The 20,531-nt window shown below is 43.7% G+C and overlaps 1 protein-coding gene across 8 annotated transcripts in view; it reads left to right on the top strand.

Annotated features, from left to right (window-relative positions):
* nav1 (neuron navigator 1) overlaps positions 1-20,531 on the top strand; it is a 513,650-nt gene that overhangs the window by 95,853 nt on the left and 397,266 nt on the right. For 7 of the 8 annotated variants that reach the window (XM_033042458.1, XM_033042456.1, XM_033042454.1 and 4 more), the window contains exon 3: positions 13,214-13,325. In XM_033042458.1, the coding sequence (XP_032898349.1) occupies positions 13,315-13,325 (11 nt within the window). In that variant the 5' untranslated portion in view covers positions 13,214-13,314. Of the gene's footprint in view, positions 1-4,651; positions 4,786-13,213; positions 13,326-20,531 lie in introns of those variants that run through there. The other variant, XM_033042453.1, reaches the window with a different exon arrangement.

The following is a 20,531-nucleotide window of genomic DNA, read 5'->3' as shown; positions in this document are numbered from 1 at the left end:
AACAGATACCACCAGATTCAGGAACTGTTTAGTTTAGTTTAACTTAGTTTAGAGACACAGCGCAGAAACAGGGCCTTCGGCCCATTCAGTCCGCACTGATCAGTGATCCCTGTATACTAACAATATCCTACACACTAGGGACAATTCACAAATTTACTGAAGCCAAATTAACCTACAAACCTTTGGGTGTGTGGGAGGAATCTGGAGAACCCGGAGAAAACCCACACAGTCACGGAGAGAACATACAAACTCCATACAGACAGCACCGGTAGTCAGCATTGAACCAGGGTGTCTGGTGCTGCATCTCTATCGCTGTGCCACCGTTTCTTCCCCTCTATCTCTTATGTATTCAAGAGAGAGTTAGATATAGCTCTTAGGGCTAACGGAATCAAGGGATATGGGGAGAAAGCAGGAATGGGGTACTGATTTTGGATGATCATATTGAATGGCTCAAAGGGCCGAATGGCCACCTCTTGAACCTATATTTACATTGGCTCCCTGTATGTCAGAGAATTGATTTTAAAATCCTGCTGCTCACCTATAAATCACTACATGGTTTAGGGCCAAAGTATATCACTGACATGCTTCCACTATATAAGCCTTCTGAAACCAATCTGCTAGTGATTCCCAGAGTAAATACAAAACATGGGAAAGCAGGATTTAGTTACTATGCAACAAATAGCTGGAATAAACTTCCTGAAGATTTAAGACTTGCCTCAACTTTGACCACTTTTAAAACAAGACTGAAAACTTTTATGTTTACTTTAGCTTTCAGCTAAATCTTAACTACATTGCACTTTTAACTTTTGCACTTTTTATAATGCATTTTTAATTTTGCTTTTCTTTTCTTTTAGTACTTCTATTTTATTTCATTTTATTATTTCATTTATTGGATGACATGTTTTTATGTGAAGCACTTTGAGTCTGCCTCGTGTATGAAATGTGCTATATAAATAAAGTTGCCTTGCCTTGCCTTGCCTATATTCTATGTTTCTATGTTTCAATCAGACTACTGTAATTATAATGCCATCATACTGTAATATTCTATCAGCACTCCGGTATTTTTCTCTTTGCATTGGTGTTGTACTTGTGCATGGCTTGGTTATACTAATGTCTAGTTTGATTTGACTGGATAGGGCACAAAGAAAGCTTTTCACTTTGCCAGATGTGACAATGATAAACCAATACCAATAACAATGAACCAGATTAGAGATTCAGTACTTCAATGAGGGATGTTGTTCCAGCACAATTTCTTCATGTGAAGTACTGAGAAATCTTCCTCTCCTTTCATTCACTGTACATGAATTATGGATCCCAACACAAAATGCTGTCTGTCCATTTCTTCTGTAGATGCTGAATTCCTCGAGCAGTTTGTTGTTTTGCTCAAGATTCCTGCATCTGCAATTTCTTGTGTCAATATTTGTTTCAACTTGCATTTACTAATGTTAATTTTAGTTTTTGGGCAGCACAGTGGCATAGTGGTCGGGCTGCTGCCTTATAGCGCCAGAGACACGGGTTCGATCCTGACTATGAGTGCTTATCTTTACAGAGTTTGTACGTTCTCCCTGTGATCTGCATGGGTTTTTTTCTGATTTCTTTGGTTTCCTCCCACACTCCAAAGATGTGCAGGTTTGTAGGTTAATTGGCCTGGTATAAAAATTGTTCCTATTGTGTGTAAGGTAGTGTTAGTGTGCGGGGATCGCTGGTCAGCGCGGACTCGGTGGGCCAAAGGGCCTGTTTCCGCGCTGTATCTCTAAACTAAACTAAATTAAGATACAACATGGAAACATAGAAACATAGAAAATAGGTGCAGGAGTAGGCCATTCGGCCCACCGAGTCTATGCCGACCATCGACCACATATTCACACTTGTTCTATGATATCCCACTATCTCATCTACTCCCTACACACTAGGGGCAATTTACAGATGCCAATTATGCTACAAACCCGTGAATGTTTGGGATGTGGGAGGAAACCGGAGCACCTGGTGGTAACCCACACAGTCACAGGGAGATTGAAACTTATACAATAATGAAAGGCATAGAAAGAGTGGATGTGGAAAGGATGTTTCCACTGGTGGGAGAGTCTTGGACCAGAGGTCATGGCCTCAGAATTAAAGGGCACTCTTTTAGAAAGGAGGTGAGGAAGAACCTCTTTAGTCAGAGGGTAGTTAATCTGTGGAACTCATTGCCACAGAGGGCTGTCGAGGCTAAGTCAGTGGATGTTTTTAAGGCAGAGATAGACAGATTCTTGATAAGAACGGGTGTCAAGGTTTATGGGGAGAAGGCAAGGAAATGGGATTAGGAGGCAGAGATCAGGCATGATTGAATGGCGGAGTGGACTCGATGGGCTGAATGGCCTAACTCTACTCCTGTAACTTGTGAACTTATGAATGCGCAAACTCCACACAGATAGCATTTGAGGTCAGGATTGAAGCCGGGTCTCTGGCTCTGTGAGGCAGCAGGTATACCGGCCACCACCCACCTCTGTTTCTGCTCCTGAATGAATGCATCCGGCTTGTCTACAGTACTTCTGAATCATGGATCCTGTTGTGTTTGAATATCATGTTATCATCGTCCCTTAATGATACCGTATCAGCCAGACCAGGTAAATTGCCTGAATTGCATGCTCAACCAGAACTCCATTGTTTCTGTGATGTAGTCTAACGGAGTCAGACACAGAGATATGAACTGTGCAGTAAAATACATTTGTCTTAATAATTCTACCAGAAGTCTGCTCCCTCTTCAGCAGAGCAGCATCCATCAGCATAAATTGACAGCTAATCTAAGCATGCACAATTCTAACAGCAAATATGGATTTTGACTTTATTACAGAGAAGCATTTGGTACACTTCAAAATGCTTCATTAGCTGTAATCATTTCAATGAAGGAAGCACAGCAGACAGATTAGGCTCAGCAATGCTTGACAAACAGCCCAGTGATGAAGGGCAGATAATCGGCTTTGGTGATAGGAAATGAAGGATAAGGTACGAGATAGGATTCTTCAAAGTAGTGCCGTGGGAACACTTACTTCAGCTGAAGAGAGCAGAGAGCCCTTTGCTTAACTCTTCATCCAAAGAAAGACACCTCTAAGGTTAGAAAGGTACTGCAGGTGCTGGTTTACTCCGAAGATAGACTCAAAATACTGGAGTAACTCTGGAGAAAAGGAATTGGTGGCGTTGCAGGACGAGACCATTCCTCGGATGTCCGAAGAAGGGCCTTGACCCAAAACATCACCTATTCCTTTTCTCCAGAGAAGCTGCCTGACCCGCTGAGTTACTCCAGTATATTGTGTCTCAACTCCATGGGTATGTCCTTTGGGATAGAAGACACCTGGACAGGTACATGGATAGGAAATATTCAGGGGGAAATGGGACAAATTTGGGCAAATGGGACTAGTTTAGGTGGGGTATCGTGGTCAGCATTATCGAGTTGGACTGAAGGAGCTGTTTCCCTGTTGTATGACTGTATTCTTTGAAGTAGTAAAACAAGATATTTTCAAGAGGGACTTCAAAGTTTTCGAAGTGTCAAGTCATTCAATAGATGATGGTCCTTTGGTAGTTCATTCAAGTAGTCAATCTAGAATGTTATCCTTGAGTTTCAGAGTGGGATTTGAACTTACGGCCTTTGGTTCAGAGAAATGATTGATACCAAGTGAGTCAGGTTGCGAAAGCAGAGATCATATCTCACTTAAATACAGTTTTCTGATGTTCATCGTGGATTCCCTTCTCTGAAACCCTGTTGAGTTTAAATTTAGTTTAGTTTAGAGATACAGCGCGGAAACAGGCTCTTCGACCCACCGAATCCGCACCAACCAGCGACCCCCGCACACTAACACTATCCTACACACACTAGGGACAATTTACATTTATACCAATCCAATTAACCTACAAACATGTCCGTCTTTGGAGTGTGGGAGGAAACCGAGGTTCTCAGAGAAAACCCACGTGGAGAACATACAAACTCCGTACAGACAGCACCCGTAGTCAGGATCAAACTCAGGCCTCTGGCACTGTAAGGCAGCAACTCTATTCCTGTGCCACTGTGCCGCCCAGTTCAAATACTTCCTTATGAAAGTTTTTGTCGGAGAAAATGGTGGTTCAGAAGAAAATATTGCTTGTGGCAATTATTACAAGGTCTTCGGAGAAACCTTCAACCTGTGCAGGACAAAGAAAAGGAAACATGGTTGAGCAGTAAGCAAAATTATCAGACTTTCCAATGGGCAATTTAAGAGGAATATACATTTGATTCTGCCATCACAGGGAGCAACTGAGACAATCAAACAGAAAGCATTTAAGAAAAAGATGTAAAAAAAAAAAACAGGAGGTAGACAAGGATGGAGAAGAAGCTCAGTCTGAAGAAGGGTCTCGACCTGAAACGTCACCCATTTCTTCCATCCAGAGATGCTGCCTGTCCCGCTGGATGACTCCAGCATTTTGTGTCTAGTTATTCTGGTGTCGTTCTTCACTACAAGCTCAGCAGGAAGTACTGCAGGAAAACCTTTTCGGACGTGTGGAAACATCTGGGTTAATCAGTCATCTCGCTGACCAATCTGTGTCTGGGAAAAAAGCCTGGAGGAAATTGAAGGCAAAGCCCTTGGTTTCCTGTAAAGCCAGAAACAAACAATCACCAGTGAGGGCCAGAAGGTTTAGCGGGGTGACACAGACCAATCTAACACTTCCTAAAATAGAATCAGTCAGGATCATATCCAGCATTGGACTACAGTGGAAGCAAAGGAACATCTTTAACAGACAGCGTGGCAGATTATGCTATAGTTTTTGGATAAGGTGAGATTTACTTTTAACATAACTCTTCACCTGATGAAAGTAAAATTGAACAAAATCAGTTTATATTGGACCGTTTGTTCATTTTGAATGTTGAATATCTTTAAAATGATGCGTGATTCTGTGTTAGTTTTTTTACGTCTGTAATTGTGTCCTTGCTACCATTCTCCTCCTCCTCCCTTTTATCTTCTGTCTCTCCCTCCCTCCCCTCTATAGCTTCCTCCTCTCGGCATCTCTCTCCCTCCCCCACTTCTCTCCCTCTCTGTCTCCCTCAGCCTCTCTAGAAAATGAGTGATTAAGAGAAGGGTTCTTGTTATTGAAGCTACTCAGCACCCAGTGATGGGGTCCTGTTGCAGCATTCAAAGCCAATGCAGTGTAGAAGCCTATAATCGTGTAATGCTGATCTCAATAGACTGGAAAGCGTCTATTTTTTATTTATTTTTTCAAAATAAAGCACTTGATATTGCAACTCAAAAGTTAAATTGAAGTAGTCAGAGCTCAACCACAAGTAGTTATTTGAATTTTATTCATGGTTATCACAAATTAGTGACATTGTGTCCCATTAAGGGTAGCATGTATGATAAGTGACATTTTGAAAAAAAATGCCATCAGATCTCTGCATCTTGCCCCACATTCATGACATGGAGGGTCTTATCTATTCCAATGTAATGAAGTAAGTTCATGGGAGAGGCAAAAAAAAGGGGGAAAAAATCCCAGGTTGAGAATCGTATTGAAGACAGAGTATTCTGTAAAACATTTTTCTTATGGAAAATTATTTTTATTCCTTGTTGGCAATTAAAACTAGCCCAAGGGATCGTGCGACCACATGTGTTATCTGTTAATTCTATGTGAATGATTTATTTCCCGTTACACATCTTAAAAGAAGACCCACTTTGCAAGCTGTCCAGCATTTATTAGGACATGATTGCTAAAGGGCCTGTCCCACTTCCGCGACTTTTTTTAGCGACTTGCCGGCACCCATGATAATTTTCAACGTTGAAAATCCAATGGCGACCAGAAAAAGGTACGACTCTTTGGGCGACTACTCACGACCAAACAGGCGTCACCCCACGACAGAGGGGGGGGCCTCTCGAAACCGGCTGTGAGGGCGCGAGAGGCCAGATCCGGTTCCATCTTCTCTCTACGGGCCTCCATCGTCACCCGTCGTCACCGGCTCCATCGTCCTTGTCTCTGCTCTTCAGGGAGCGAGCAGAGGTTGGCACGGCCTTCTCCCTTGTCCATGCCGCTGGGTGCCACTAGCATAGGACCGCTTCGGCCATTTTGTAAAACTACTGTTTCCAAACTGAAGTTCCACTATACTGGAGCATCCACTCTGGAGGTGGGTTCTAGGCACCAGCCACCTTCTGTGGAAAAATGATACTCTTTCCTCCCCCCCTCCCACATATCCTTTCAACTTTGTCCCTCTTAGCTTCAATTTTTTTCATGCCAATATTTATTTCTATGGTTGTATATTTTCAGAGTATTTTTCTGGACTTCCCGTTAATGCATAACTAATCTGTTCAGCTAAATCTCAAAGTTTTGGGGCTGGTTTAATTGAGAAAGGATAAAGCTGGCTTGGAGAGCATGGAGAAAACGTTGACTTGATTGATTGATTGATCAATCTGCGGAGAAAACCCACGCAGGTCACAAGGAGAATTTACAAACTCCACACAGACAGCACCCCTAGTCAGGATCAAACCCGAGTCTCTGGCTCTGTAAAGTGACAACTCTACCGTGTTGCCCTACGTGTTTAGAGATTAGTTTGGTTGGAGGTATGGAGGTGTTGAAGGCAATGCGATATTCAATAAATAGGATTCTGACGTAGGTGTCCTTGTTATCCCGATGGTCCAGCGATGAGTGTAGGACCAGGCAGATGGCGCTTGCTGTGGTCCTGTTGCCGCAGTCGCTGAAACGCAGTGGAGCCAGGTTGTCCAGGACGCTGCACAAGTGTCTGCAGTCTCTGGTGTCTCCAGATTTTAGTCTGATTTATTCACCTGCTGTGAGTAGTCATGCTCACAGTGAATGGCAGCGCTGGCTCAAAGGGCTGAATGTCCTACTCCTGCACCTATTGTCTATTGTTAATTTATGGTAGTTGTTGAAAATTCAAGTATTACAGTATGTTGTGGCTTAATGTTTCCTACTTTGCAAAAAAAAAGTTGGATCATTCAATAGTTCAGACAGCATCTATGATAGAGAAATACAATTAATGTTTTAGATTAATGATATTTTAAATCAGATCTGAAACTACTTTAGTTGGCGTTGACAAATGGGATTTACCCAGAATTACTTTGATAGTGTTTTGAAATCTGTGACATCTTTAGTTCCTGAAAAGTTCTATATAAATACAGCATTACCTTTATCTGTAAAATATTCATTGACCTCATAAAATTATGTAGTTCTGTTGAAAAATAAATGAATGGACAATTAAGCATATTTTAATTTTAAAGGATGTATGAGAAACATTCTATATTTAACAACCTTAGTCAAACAGTTCAAGAAGACAGTATTCTGCAATCTCCATTGGAATTAACAGGCATTTTCATATTGGGAACTTTTAAATTGACTGATTATCTACCCTGGCTTCCATCCTTCATATCTTTTTTAATTATTGCTTTTAATTGAATGCTTCCACAACTATCAAATTATAAGTTCTTGCATATTCTGTGTACTTGCATATTCTATTCTATATGTAGATTGTGCATTATCAGCACTCAGCTCAAATTTGAGTAATCAATTGTCACCCTTATTACCAATTTTGAATAATCCACTCTTGAGACACTTTTAATTCTAAATGAAGATGCAAATTGTGATTTGCCTTGATCTTTCTACCTTCCAACCAAACTCAGACGCCTTCTCCATCTCGTGTCTATAACATTGTTCATTATCATACCATGTTCAAAATGCCGGTGTAACTCGGCGGGTCAGGAGGCATCTTTCGAGAAAAGGAATAGATGACGTTTAGGATCAAGACCTTCTTCGGACTGAGGGCAGTGGAAAGGGAAACGAGAGATATCTATAGACGGTGATATAGAACAAATGAGTGAAAGAAATGCAAAAAAGTAATGATGATCAAGGAAATCGTCCATTGTTGGCTGTGGGCTCGGTGTTAATGAGTTATACAGACAATGAAACTCACCAGGATGACAGTGAAACTAGTACAACGACTAGGGTGTGGGAGGGACAGAGAGAGAGGGGATGCAAGGGTTACTTGAAGTTAGAGAAATCAATGTTTGTACCGCTGGGTTGTAGCTGCCCATTGTAATATTGGTCTCCTAACTTTCCTAATGTTTCATTATTTTGTATTTCTTCCTTTAGCACCAGGAAGACTGAATGGTGGAGAAATTATATAATATTTGCTTCCAATTTGGGTTCAGCATCTTTCTGCATAAAGTGCCTTTTGCCATGACTTCCTTCAGCTAACAAAACAACCCTATAATGTGTGTTTTTGGGACATACTGCAATAATTTCTATTCGTTTGAGGAAGACAATTCCACCGACAGAGTCATCATGGTCCACAGACTATGCTAATAACTCTTAGATCAGAGGTATGATTTGTAGATGGCAGAATTCCCAGCACGTTGAAGATGTTTCCAAATCGGCAGATCTAATATTTGGATCCTTATCTTCAATTGTTTTCCATTCCCAAATGGCCAAAAAAACTAAAGACAATAAAAAACAAAAAATCTGTTCTTCTTTGGATATTTTTCCTTCAGAATATGTGTCGGAAGGAACTGCAGATGCTGGTTCACACCTAAGATAGCCACAAAATGCTGGAGTAACTCAGCGGGCCAGGCAGCATCTCTGGAGAGCAGGAATGGGTGACGTTTTGGGTCGAGACCCTTCTTCAGACTGAGTGTCAGGGGAGAGGGAAATGAGATATGGAAGGGTACAAAGAACATGTAAGGTGTGAAAAGAACAGATCAAAGCAGATGATGATCAAAGAAATGTACATTGGTTCATTTTTGGATGTGGGGAAGGTGACCAAGAGGCATATAAACAGTAAAATTAATCAGGAATAATTCACAGCTGACAATTCAGTACAGACTAGTGCATAAAAGGTTGCACCAATGCCCCATGGCTTTTCTCAGTTTCTCTTGTCGCAATGCTGCACCTCACAATCTTCACAACCAATTGTAGTGAAGGTAACCTATTGGACAAATTACAGGGGGAACTGTTCAACCTGTAACCTGTTTCAATTGTGTATTTATTATCACATGCACAGAAATACACAACCTTTAGAAAGGAGATGAGGAGGCATTTTTTTAGCCAGAGTGTGGTGCATTTGTGGAATTCATTGCAACAGATGACTGTGGAGGCCAAGTCATTGGGTATTTTAAAACTGGAGATTGATAGATTCATGATTAGTTAGAGAGTCAAAGTTTACAAGAAGATAGCAGGTAAATGGGGTTGAGAGAGAAAGATAGATTAGCCATGATTGAATGGCTGAGTAGACTCGATGGGCTGAATGGCCTAATTCTGCTCCTATGACGTGAACAGTGAAATGCTTTTAAACATGCTGTCTAGTTGAATCATATTTTTCATGAGTACAATAGATCCTTTTCTGGAACAGCACAGAGAGAGTCAGCACCATCCTGCAACTTCCAAGTCTCTGAAAAGTGCGATCTTGTCCTAAAATGAGATGCAAGTTCTTATATTTCTTACTTCAAGTTCTGGTGTGCTGACGGATACTGGAGTGAAGCAGGGTCCAGCCTGGCCCGATGCAATGCCGTCGGCTACTTCCACCGCCGTTCCTTGCAGGTTGTTCACTCCACTCTAAGACCAAAGCCACCACATCTTTAGACATCGTGCTGCAGTATGATGGTTGCCAATGTTTGGAGGTAAAGCTTCAAGTCATCATTGGCTCCTTCACTAAGGCATACCAGACAATGGGTCGTAGAATTCTGCAAAATCACCGACTTCTTCCAGCATTCCCCTCACGTACAACACGACCCTCTGATAATAAAGGTTCGCTTATAAAGGCTGTAGGTTTAGGTTTATTTTTTTCTCACGTGTACCTAGGTACAGCGAAAAGGTTTGTTTTGCATGCCTACCCAGCCAGATCTAAATCTATACATAAATACAATCGTCAAACTCTAGTACGAAGATAGAGAAAAAATGCTGGAGTAACTCAGCGGGACAGGCAAAATATCTCTGGAGAGAAGGAATGGATGACGTTTTGGGTCGAGACCCTTCTTCAATCTCTAGTACAATAGGTGGAGCAAAGGGGAAGATGCAGAGTACAGAATGTGGTCCTCAACATTGTAGCGCGGCAGTTCCAGAGACAATGTCCACAATGGGGCAGAGGTGAATTGGATAGCACCTTAGCTTATGGAAGGACTGTATCGAAGCGTGTTCACAGAGGGGAAGAAGCTGTTCCTGAGGCTGGTTTTGTGTGCTTTCAAGCTTCTGCACCTTCAACCAGTGGGTGATTTGTTTTGAACTCCTTAGTTGGGACAAGCTAAGGAAGCAGATAACCGATTGAACTGTCCAGAATCCAACTAAAGATTGGAACAATGCACTATACCATTTTGATTTGTATGGTTCAATGGCGAATAACACATGTTTATATCTATCAATTCATCTGGGTGCTCTATTTTATAATATTCATGTGACTAGGCTGTTATCCAAGTGCACGGTTAATCATTGTCACACATGTATGAGATTACTTGGATGGGTTGTTCAGAAAAAGAATGTTATTTTGGAGAGAAAATCTCTTGGATAATTAAAGGATTACCCTCATGCTCCAAAGATTTTGCTTGAAGTTTCCTAACTTTTTTGGCATTTCTGGATTATTCCCTTATGAAAGGAATAACTGACTCATCATCTTGCCACAGAGGGGATCACTTGGATTTGATGCTAGTTTGCAATTTTTTACTGCATGTCCATGCTTGATTTCACTTTAATATAAAACCATGTTCCACTGCCTGAGATTAAGCTTTAAAAGTAATACCTTGATGTTATGCCATATTTTGCTAAGTGTTAACTAATACTGTAATTTTCTAACTGCCCAACCGTTTATCTGGTTGCGGTCATTATTGAATTTTAAGGATAGAATTTGACGTTCAGCATGTCGACAGGAGGGCACGGTGACGCAGTGGTAGAGTTGCTGCCTTACAGCGCCAAAGGGCTGGGTTTCATCCTGACTTCGGGTGCTGTCTGTACGTAGTTTGTACGTTCTCCCCGTGGCCTGCGTGGATTATCTCCGGGTGCTCCGGTTTCCTCCCACACTCCAAAGACGTACAGGCTTGTAGGCTAGTTGGCTTGGTAAAATTGAAAATTGCCCCTAGTGTGTAGGATAGTGTTAGTGTACGCGGATCGCTGGCCGGCTTTGACTCGTTCAGCCGAAGGGCCTGTTTCCACGCTGTATCTCTCCAAATGTCGGCTTTGTCCTTTGTCTTAAAACATTACAAATTTGTTTATTTTAGAAATTAGTTTATTTTGGAAACAGACCCTTTAACCCACAGAGTCCACGCCGACCAGTGATCGATCACCTGTACACTAGTTCTATCCGACACACTAGGAACAATCTATATGTGGGAGGATACCGGAGCACCCGAGGAAAACGTACATCGTCACAGGGAGAACGTGCAAACTCCGTACAGACAGCACCTGTGATAATTGTCGAATTATCTTCAGGCGGACAGCAAATGTATGCCCCCCTCCGTATCACTCGGCAACTCAGGAGGGCCCAGATCCTTGATCTCAGTATATCTGTCTTTTAGTTGCACTGAATGAGAATGAATATTGAATGAATAAAACATTTTATTGGCCAAGTATGTACACATACAAGGGATTTGCCTTGGTGTTTTGCTCGCAAAAGGATAAAAACACGATATACAGCAGACAATTAAAAATAAAACATTATAAGTTAAACATGTGAAAATGAAGTACTGGAGTAAAAATAGGCTACAGACTTTTGGCTGTTGAGTAGAGCTACTGCGCGTGGAAAAAAAGCTCGAAACAGCAAATTTAGGTTTAGGGTTATTATTGTCACGTGTACCAAGGTGCTGTGAGAAACGCTTTAGTTTTGCGTGCTATCTAATCAAATCAGATAATACGACATACGAATCAAATCAAGCCAAACAGGAGGGATCACTGCTGCTCCACAGATGAAGAGTGACTGAACATCACAGTGAGAAATGGTGATTCCACTGTGGTGGATGTCTATTCTGTATTGTGTCCTTTTTATTGGTATGGCTGTATGGTATCTCAAGTTTCACTGTACCAATTGGTACATGGGACAATAAATGTAAACTTGAACTTGGTGCTAGTTTGAAGCCTTTGCTTTTGGACACTATGTTACTGGTGAACTGGAGGCTGCGGTGAATTTTCTTCAGTGATATTTGACATGGTTAACGGGTGTTTCTTGTGATCTAGATGGTTATAAGTTCACAAGTTCCAGGAGCAGCATTAGACCCATCGGCCCATCAAGTCTACTCTGCCATTCAATCATGGCTGTCCTATCTGTCCCTCAACCCAATTCTCCTGTCTTCTCCCCATAACCCCTGACACCCTTACATGATTGAATGGTGGAGTTAACTTGATGGGCTGAATGACCTCATTCTGCTCCTATAACTCATGACCTAATGAGTTTATGAGACCCTTCCTCAGTCTGATAAATGGTCTCGATCAGCCATGATCACATTGAATGGCGGTGCTGGTTCAAAGGACCGAATGGCCTACTTCTGCACCTATTGTCAATTGACCCGAAACTTTCCTATTCCTTTTCCTCAGAGAAGCTGCCTGACCCAATGACTTACTCCTGCACCTTGTGTCTACCTTTACCAGTCACTCTATGTTCAGTCCATTGGGCTGTCCTAGTTTCCTGTTGCTGGCCACTTTAATTTTACGTCCCACCCCAGTCTAACATATCTGTCCATGACCTCATGCACTGTTATGGTGCACTGTTATATGCATTACTACCAAGTAGCACCTATTTGGGTGTAAGAGTTATGAAGGGTCTCGACCCGAAACATCACCTATTCCTCGCTCCATGAGTGCTGCCTCACCTGCTGAGTTTCTCCAGCATTTTTGTCTAGCTTCAATTTCTGCAGTTCAGCATTTGCAGTTCTTTCGTAAACATACCCTAGCTTATGGAAGGATCATTTAGAACCCTGATATCAGAGGGAAAGAAGCTGTTCCTAAGTCTGGTCGTGTGTATTTTCATGTGTAATCCTCTGTATGTTCCATCAATTACATTAAAAAATGGATTGCAGAATGTAAAAGATTAATGTTTAAGGTAATGTGAAGAAATATTTGGGATTTGCAAATTTGTTTTAACTCTTCATTAAAATTGTAGATTGTGTAAGAATTGTCTTTATTTTGTAAATCTCAAGTCATTAAGTAAAGGAAATTGTACTATTTTAGGATTTTTTTGAATTGAATTATATTTAAAATTTTGAGTGTAACATGTGATTTCCTTTATTTCCAGACAGAGGCAACTGCACATTAATGGCTATCGTTAATCCAAAATTCCACGATCAGGCAAGGAAATTTGACTAACACTTCCTTCGTCCTCAAGAACCCGTCATCATGCAGTCTAGGTTAGTGCCGCTCTGATACTCATAATCTCACCGTATTTAACATTTATGTGACACTAAATTTTCATACATTCATGATAAACTGTTCTTAAGGTTCTAAGTAGCCCAAACAGGCCAGTGAAACAGGTCAAGCCTTTTGCGTTGATGGATGTTCTTGTAAACTCAGTACTTCCATCAAAATATATGTGGATTTCAGACATATGTAGGCATATGTTTAGTTTAGTTTATTATTGTCACGTGTACCGAGGTACAGTGAAAAGCTTTTTGTTGTGTGCCATCCAGTCAAAGAAAAATTATCGATGATTACATTCAAGCCGTCCACAGTGTACAGACAAAAGATAAAGGGTACAACATTTAGTTCAAGATGGTTAAATATAGTTCAAAGGTCTCCAATGATGTAGATGGGAGGTCAAGACCGCACTTTAGCTGGTGAAAGGATGGTTCAGTTGCCTGATAACAGCTGGGAAAAATACTGTCCCTGAATTTGGAGATGTGCGTTTTCAAACTTCTGTAGCTCTTGCCTGATGGGAGAGGGGAGAAGAGGGAGTGGCCAGGGTGAGACTGGTCCTTATTTATGCTGGTAGCCTTGCTGACGCAGCATGAAGTGTAGATGGAGTTAATGGAAAAGAGGTTGATTTGAGTCATAGTGTGACAGAGTTAATGAGTTCTTCAACTGTGCTGACATTTTAATTCATTGATTCTTCTTCTTATCGAGTCCACACACAAGATTAGAAGTTGTTCAGCCAGAGCTGAACACACTTCTCGGCATTTACATACAATGGTGTCTGTCTTGTGCTTCTTGTGCATGGTGGTGGAAAGATTGGTGGAAACAGGGCCGCGACGTGAATGCTCTTTCCTTGACCCCATTCATTATTACAAAGTGAACAGCAGATAACTGTCAAACAACTACAATGCAGGAATAGTTAGGTTAGAGTGATACCTTATAAAGTTGGAGTGAGTTGCTTGTGTTCAAGATTAAATCTTTCCTTAAGATCCCCTGATATAACGGGAAATATTTCCTTTCTTCCTTTGCTTTTAAATCAAAATTGTACATATGAGTGAAAGATGCACATCAAGGGTAAAGAGGAGTTGCAGGCACCCTGGGATGCGTGCAGTCTGAGGTGGTAGTGCCTTTATTGTAGCGCCAGAGATCTGGGGTCGATCCTGACTTTGGGTGCTGTCTGTTCGGAGTTTGTACGTTCTCCCTGTGACCGCGTGGGTTTTCTCCGGGTGCTCCGGTTTCCTCCCACATTCCAAAGATGTGCAAGGTTTGTTTGTTAATTGGCCTCTGTAAATTATCCCCAGTGTGTCTGATAGAACTAGCGTGTATGGGTAATCATTCGTCGGCAGCCTGGCGGACTCGGTGGGCCGAAGGGCCTGTTTCCACGCTGTATCACTAAACTAAACAAAAAAACTATTGAGTGTCAGCACTAATTAGCTTGAGTACAAGTCCATGAAATGGTGTTAAGTACTGTAGCTATTGTACCTGATTAAAGCAGAGATTGCTGGGTTAATAATACTGCGCATACTCCTTCATCCACAATACAGTGGGCGGTAGAGTGGCACAGTTGGTAGAGCTGTCTCACAGCGCCAGATTTTGATTGCGAGCTCGGGTGCTGCCTGTGTGGAGTTTACACCATCTTCCTGTGACTGTGTGGGTTTCTTACAACCAAAAGCTGTGTGGGTTTATAGGTTAATTGGCTTCTGTAAAATTGCCCTTAGTGTGTAGGGATTGCTGATTGCAACACCACTTGAAATTACCTTCCTCTCGGCAACATTTACATCCTGTCTCACACCTTCTGTTTTTGTCTCTTGCCTTTGTTCCAACCATCTGCCTATCAACACCCCTCTCGCCTGTGTCAACCTATTACCTGCCATGTTGTGTCCTGCATCTCCCCTCTTCCAGCTTTCCTCTTTCCCCTCTAATCCGTCTGGAGAATGATCTCCGGAGTTTGGAAGGATGAGAGGTGTTCTCATTGAAACATATAAGATTGTTAAGGGCTTGGACACACTAGAGGCAGGAAACATGTTCCCGATGTTGGGGGAGTCCAGAACCAGGGCCACAGTTTGAGAATAAGGAGTAGGCCATTTAGAACGGAGACAAGGAAACACTTTTTCTCACAGAGAGTGGTGAGTCTGTGGAATTCTCTGCCTCAGAGGGCGGTGGAGGCAGGTTCTCTGGATGCGTTCAAGAGAGAGCTAGATAGGGCTCTTAAAGATAGGGGATATGGGGAGAAGGCAGGAATGGGGTACTGATTGGGGATGATCAGCCATGATCACATTGAATGGCGGTGCTGGCTCAAAGGGCCAAATGGCCTACTCCTGCACCTATTGTCTATTGTCTATTGTCTATCTCGACCCAAAATCTCACCCATCCAGAGGTGCTGCCTGAAGGGTTTCGGCCCGAAACGTCGCCTATTTCCTTCGCTCCATAGATGCTGCTGCACCCGCTGAGTTTCCCCAGCAATTTTGTGTGCTGCCTGACCTGCTGAGTTACTCCAGCACTTTTTCAGTTTCATTTTCAGTTTCAGTTCAGTTTATTGTCACATGTACCGAGGTACAGTGAAGAGCGTTTGTTGCAAGCTATCCAGCCAGCAGAAAGCCTGTTGTATTATTTCACTCCTCAGGTTTAATGTACTGTACATGGCCTTGTCCACTTCCAAGACACAAACATTGCAGCGTTTTTCTATACCGTACTCTTACCATACTGCTACCTTTCAAAGCACTATTCTTTACTACCTTTAAGATTTTTGGCTAACTTGGTTCATGGGGAATATCAAATTTAAAAAGTGCTGGCAGAACTTAGCAGCTCAGGCAGCATCTGTGGAGGAAAAATGACAGATGACGTTTTTGGGTTGGGATCTTTCGTCAGTAAACTACCCACCTATTGAGCCCTGGTATTCCTCTGCTCTCAAACGTACTCCAGCCCCCTGGCTTTGCCTGCACATCCCCTTGCCCTCTAGACCCTCATCTTACACTGTGGTGTAAAAGGACAGCCCGGTGGCGCAGCAGTAGTGTTGCTCCATTACAACACCAGAGACCCGGGTAGAATCCCGCCTACGGGTGTTGTCTGCACGGAGTTTGTACGTTCTCCCCGTGACCTGCGTGTGTTTTCTCCGAGATCTTCGGTTTCCTCCCACACTCCGAAGATGTATAGGTTTGTGGGTTAATTGGCTTGGTATAAATATAAATTGTCCCCAGTGTGTGCAGGATAGTGTGGAGATCTCTGGTTGGTGCAGACTCGGTGGGCTGAATTGCCTGTTTCTGCGCTGAATCTCTAAACTAAACTAAACTTGAAACCGAGTGAACCCGATGCCAAATTTTCACAGTTTCTGTTCAATATATTCTGGGAACTAGTCACGGCCTCATTATGGCCGCCGTGAATTTTGAAAAATTAGCGGCGACTAGAATGAAGCCAACATGGAGAGTAGCGAGAATTCTTGTGCCGTAGGTGGGTCACCAGGAGGTCCTAATGGGTCGCCAGGAGGTCGGAGGTTCTCGTAGGTTGTGGCCGGTGCTGACCGGTGAATTTCATTGGATCATTGGGGGAAAAAAAGGTAAGCAGTAGTTTTCAAAACCAAGGATAACCGACCGGTAATGTTAAATGTCCGCCGAGCTTCACAGCCGTGTATCTCCGGCTTCGTAAAAGTTGTCTCCATTCCTTCTTCCTCCTTCTCCCCCCTCTCCCCCCCTCTTTTAAAGGACTTACCGTACACTGTGCTTTAGCCATCTTTTTACAGCGCCAACCTTCCTGTTCATCGCGGTGTGTGTCTGTTTCACCTTGTCTTTGCACCGTGTGAATTTTTTAGACAGCGCTCCCCGCTTGCCCTGTCCCCTGCCTGATTAACAGGCTAGTGAAGGAAGCGATGTGTGTGTGTGTATGTGTGGGCAGCCTGGCGGACTCGGTGGGCCGAAGGGCCTGTTTCCACGCTATATCACTAAACTAAACAAAAGAACGATTGAGTGTCAGCACTAATTAGTCCATGCAATGGTGCTAAGTACTGTAGCTATTGTACCTGATTAAAGCAGAGATTGCTGGGTTAACAATACTGCGCACACTCCTTCATCCACAACACAATGGGCGGTAGAGTGGCACAGTTGGTAGAGCTGTCCCACAGCGCCAGAAGTTGATTGTGAGCTCGGGTGCTGCCTGTGTGGAGTTTACACCATCTTCCTGTGACTGTGTGGGTTTCTTACAGCCCAAAGTCGTGTGAGTTTATAGGTTAATTGGCTTCTGTAAAATTAACAGGCTAGTGAAGGAAGCGATGTGTGTGTGTGTATGTATGTTCCACTCTGACAGTCGCCGTTTCAGTTGCCGGTTTTCCAGTTGACAGTCGCCGACAGGCCACTAAGTGGGACAGGCCCATTAGTTGCCTCCTGACCAACTAAAGACTCCTCGCTGGGCTGGGGAGAGTGTTGTGTAGGGTCTCCTGACGATGGAACAAGCATCAGGATAAAATGCTGAGCTCCATTTGTGGTTGTGAACCTCATTATGAGCTGGAGGTCAGATTGTTCCTCGTTGGGCTTTGCATGTCATTGTAAACATTTTTGACTTGGCAGCTCCTTCTGCTTCTGTGAAACCTCTGCCCAGACCAGGCTTTCTTGCGCAATGAAATACTTGGTGTGTGTGGTTTGGCAGTGAGCACTGGTACGCACTCACTGATCTTAGCTGTACGGTGAGGGAGCTGCGCTCGATGGGAATGTGAGCTGGGGAAGCTAATCGTAATGTTGTAACAGTATCTCTGACCGGCTGCTTTTCAAGCAGTTCCCAATTGGAAGCCACATGCAGAGCGGGCCGTTCAGCTCGACAGTAGCTGCGATTTATTTATTTTATGTAACCCACTGCTGTTTTCAAAGGCCGGGAGAAACGGATGGATGGCTACAAAGGAAACCAGTGTTACCTGCTCCAGTGAAAGCTGTCTTATCTCATTAAATTCCAAGATCAAGGGAAGCAGAGAGCACACTCAACCAAGGGTGAGGAGCATCAATCTTATGAAATACCCAATGGCACCAGTTGCTAATCAATCGCTCAGCGTGGTAGTTTTCGTGTCTACCTCTACGCCTTGCATTTGAATGTTACAGCCACATTCCCCGGGATGGAGGCCATGAACTATTCAGTAACTATCGGTGCCAGGTAACATCACCCCTCAGGCTTTCTCAATTCATCATTCAGTATGTGCAAGAATGTCAAACATTCACTGCACATTACAGTATCAGGTCAGCATATGGGTAGTGAGGGTGCTCTGAAGAATGGTCTCGACCCCAAACGTCACCCATTTCTTCTCTCCAGAGATGCTGCCTGTCCTGCTGAGTTACTCCAGCATTTTGTGTCTAACTTTGTGGTCAAAGAAAAGTTGTTCCAGCATCCTCAGTTCTTATTCTTTTTACAGCCTTATTTCGGTGTTACTAAATTCCGATCCACTCAGAACCAATAGTGGAAACAAGTGGATTCACTCCAATATCTGAAGGTTGAAGGCTCCCGACCCGAAACATCATCTATCCATGACTTCTCATCCCATGGTCTGTTTATAACAAGGGTTCACTGTATTCATTTCACTTCACTTCAGTGTTCTTGGTTCTGTACTCTTGAGTCATTCACAAGACAGGTTCATTTTAACGTGATTTATCCAGTGCATTTCTTAGTCCTACTCAAATGCCTGAAGAAAAGGAAGGGAAGCCATATAACACCAAATATCTTATACTTGGAACAATGTGTTCTCAGGGCTTGGCTGACCATTGAATTTTGGCCGTGGCTTGCATTTTCTAAGGCCTTACACAAATCTCTTCTGAAGGGTGTGGGATATTTTAGAAAAACATGGCTGCACTGATATTTTGAATGCATGAAGATCAGCAGATTGTGAGATGAATCATCAGCTGGCATTGAACCATGTGCATTCCTGTGACTGGGAACAAATCTTTGGTGACTTCGCTCAGCAGAGGCATAATTTCCTATGAGTCAAAACACAAAGTACTGGAGGAACTCAATGGGTCAGGCAACACTTGTGGAGAGAATGGACAGATGACGTTTTGGGTCGAGACCCTTCTTCATGCAGACAGAATTGTGTCTCCATTGCCAATGAGTCAATTAGTTGTGGGCTTAAGCATCTTAATAATGATGTGATAATATAAGGAAGGCCAGCACTCCCTGCCGCTGTTTTGATAGAATTGGCTGATGGGCTCGTTGTTGATAAAATAAATTCCTTTTAGATCATTCATTGATGAAAACGCGCTAAGTCAATATATAAGAATACAAAATGCCAGAGTAACTCAGCGGGACAGGCAGCATCTCTGGAGAACATGAATAGGTGTCGTTTCGAGTCAGGCCGCTTCTTCAGACTGACTGTCGGGAGGAGGGGAGGGGCGGGGGGTGAGGAGGAGGGGGGGGGGTGAGGAGGAGGGGGGGCGGGGAGGTGAGGAGGTGGGGGGGGGGGGTGAGGAGGTGGGGAGGTGAGGAGGAGGGGATCGGAGGGATGAGGAGGGGGGCAGGGGGTGAGGAGGAGGAGGGGGGTGTGGGGTGAGGAGGGGGGGGCGGGGGAGTGAGGAGGAGGGGGGCGTGGGGTGAGGAGGGGGGGGGCGGGGGGGTGAGGAGGAGGGGCGGGGGGTGAGGAGGAGGGGGGGGATGAGGAGGGGGGCGGAAGGATGAGGAGGAGGGGGGCAGGGGGTGAGGAGGAGGGGGGCGTGGGGTGAGGAGGGGGGGGCGGGGGGGTGAGGAAGAGGGGGGCAGGGGGTGAGGAGGAGGGGGGCGTGGGGTGAGGAGGGGGGGCGGGGGGATGAGGAGGAGGGAGGTAGGACAAAGCGTGGCAGGGTAATAGGCAGACACAGGCAAGGGGGTGTTTGATAGATTGATGGTTGGACCAAAGGCCGGAAGTTATAGCAGAAGATACTTCCGAGAAGGTTTACCAGACTAAGGTCTGGAAGGGGTAGAATGTCTTAAGAGAAAAATTTGGACTATGTTCGTGTCGGATGAGTTTTGAAGAGTGAGAGAGGACTTAATTGAGGCAAAACCAGGAAGGGTTTGATGTTGAGGATTTGGAGAGAATGTTTACTCGCGTGAGGGAACCTGGAACTAGGGGTGGCATGAGGAACTGCAGATGCTAGAATCAAGAGAAAATACACAAAGTGCTGGAGGAATCTCATCCCAGAAGCTCCCTGACCGCTGAGCTATTTGTGTCGAGAACTAGGAGTCACAGTTTAGAAATAAGGAGTCAT

This window comes from Amblyraja radiata, chromosome 24, assembly GCF_010909765.2.
Source record: "Amblyraja radiata isolate CabotCenter1 chromosome 24, sAmbRad1.1.pri, whole genome shotgun sequence".
In the NCBI taxonomy this organism is placed as follows: Eukaryota; Metazoa; Chordata; class Chondrichthyes; order Rajiformes; family Rajidae; genus Amblyraja; species Amblyraja radiata.
This window is presented reverse-complemented; position numbering and strand designations above follow the sequence as displayed.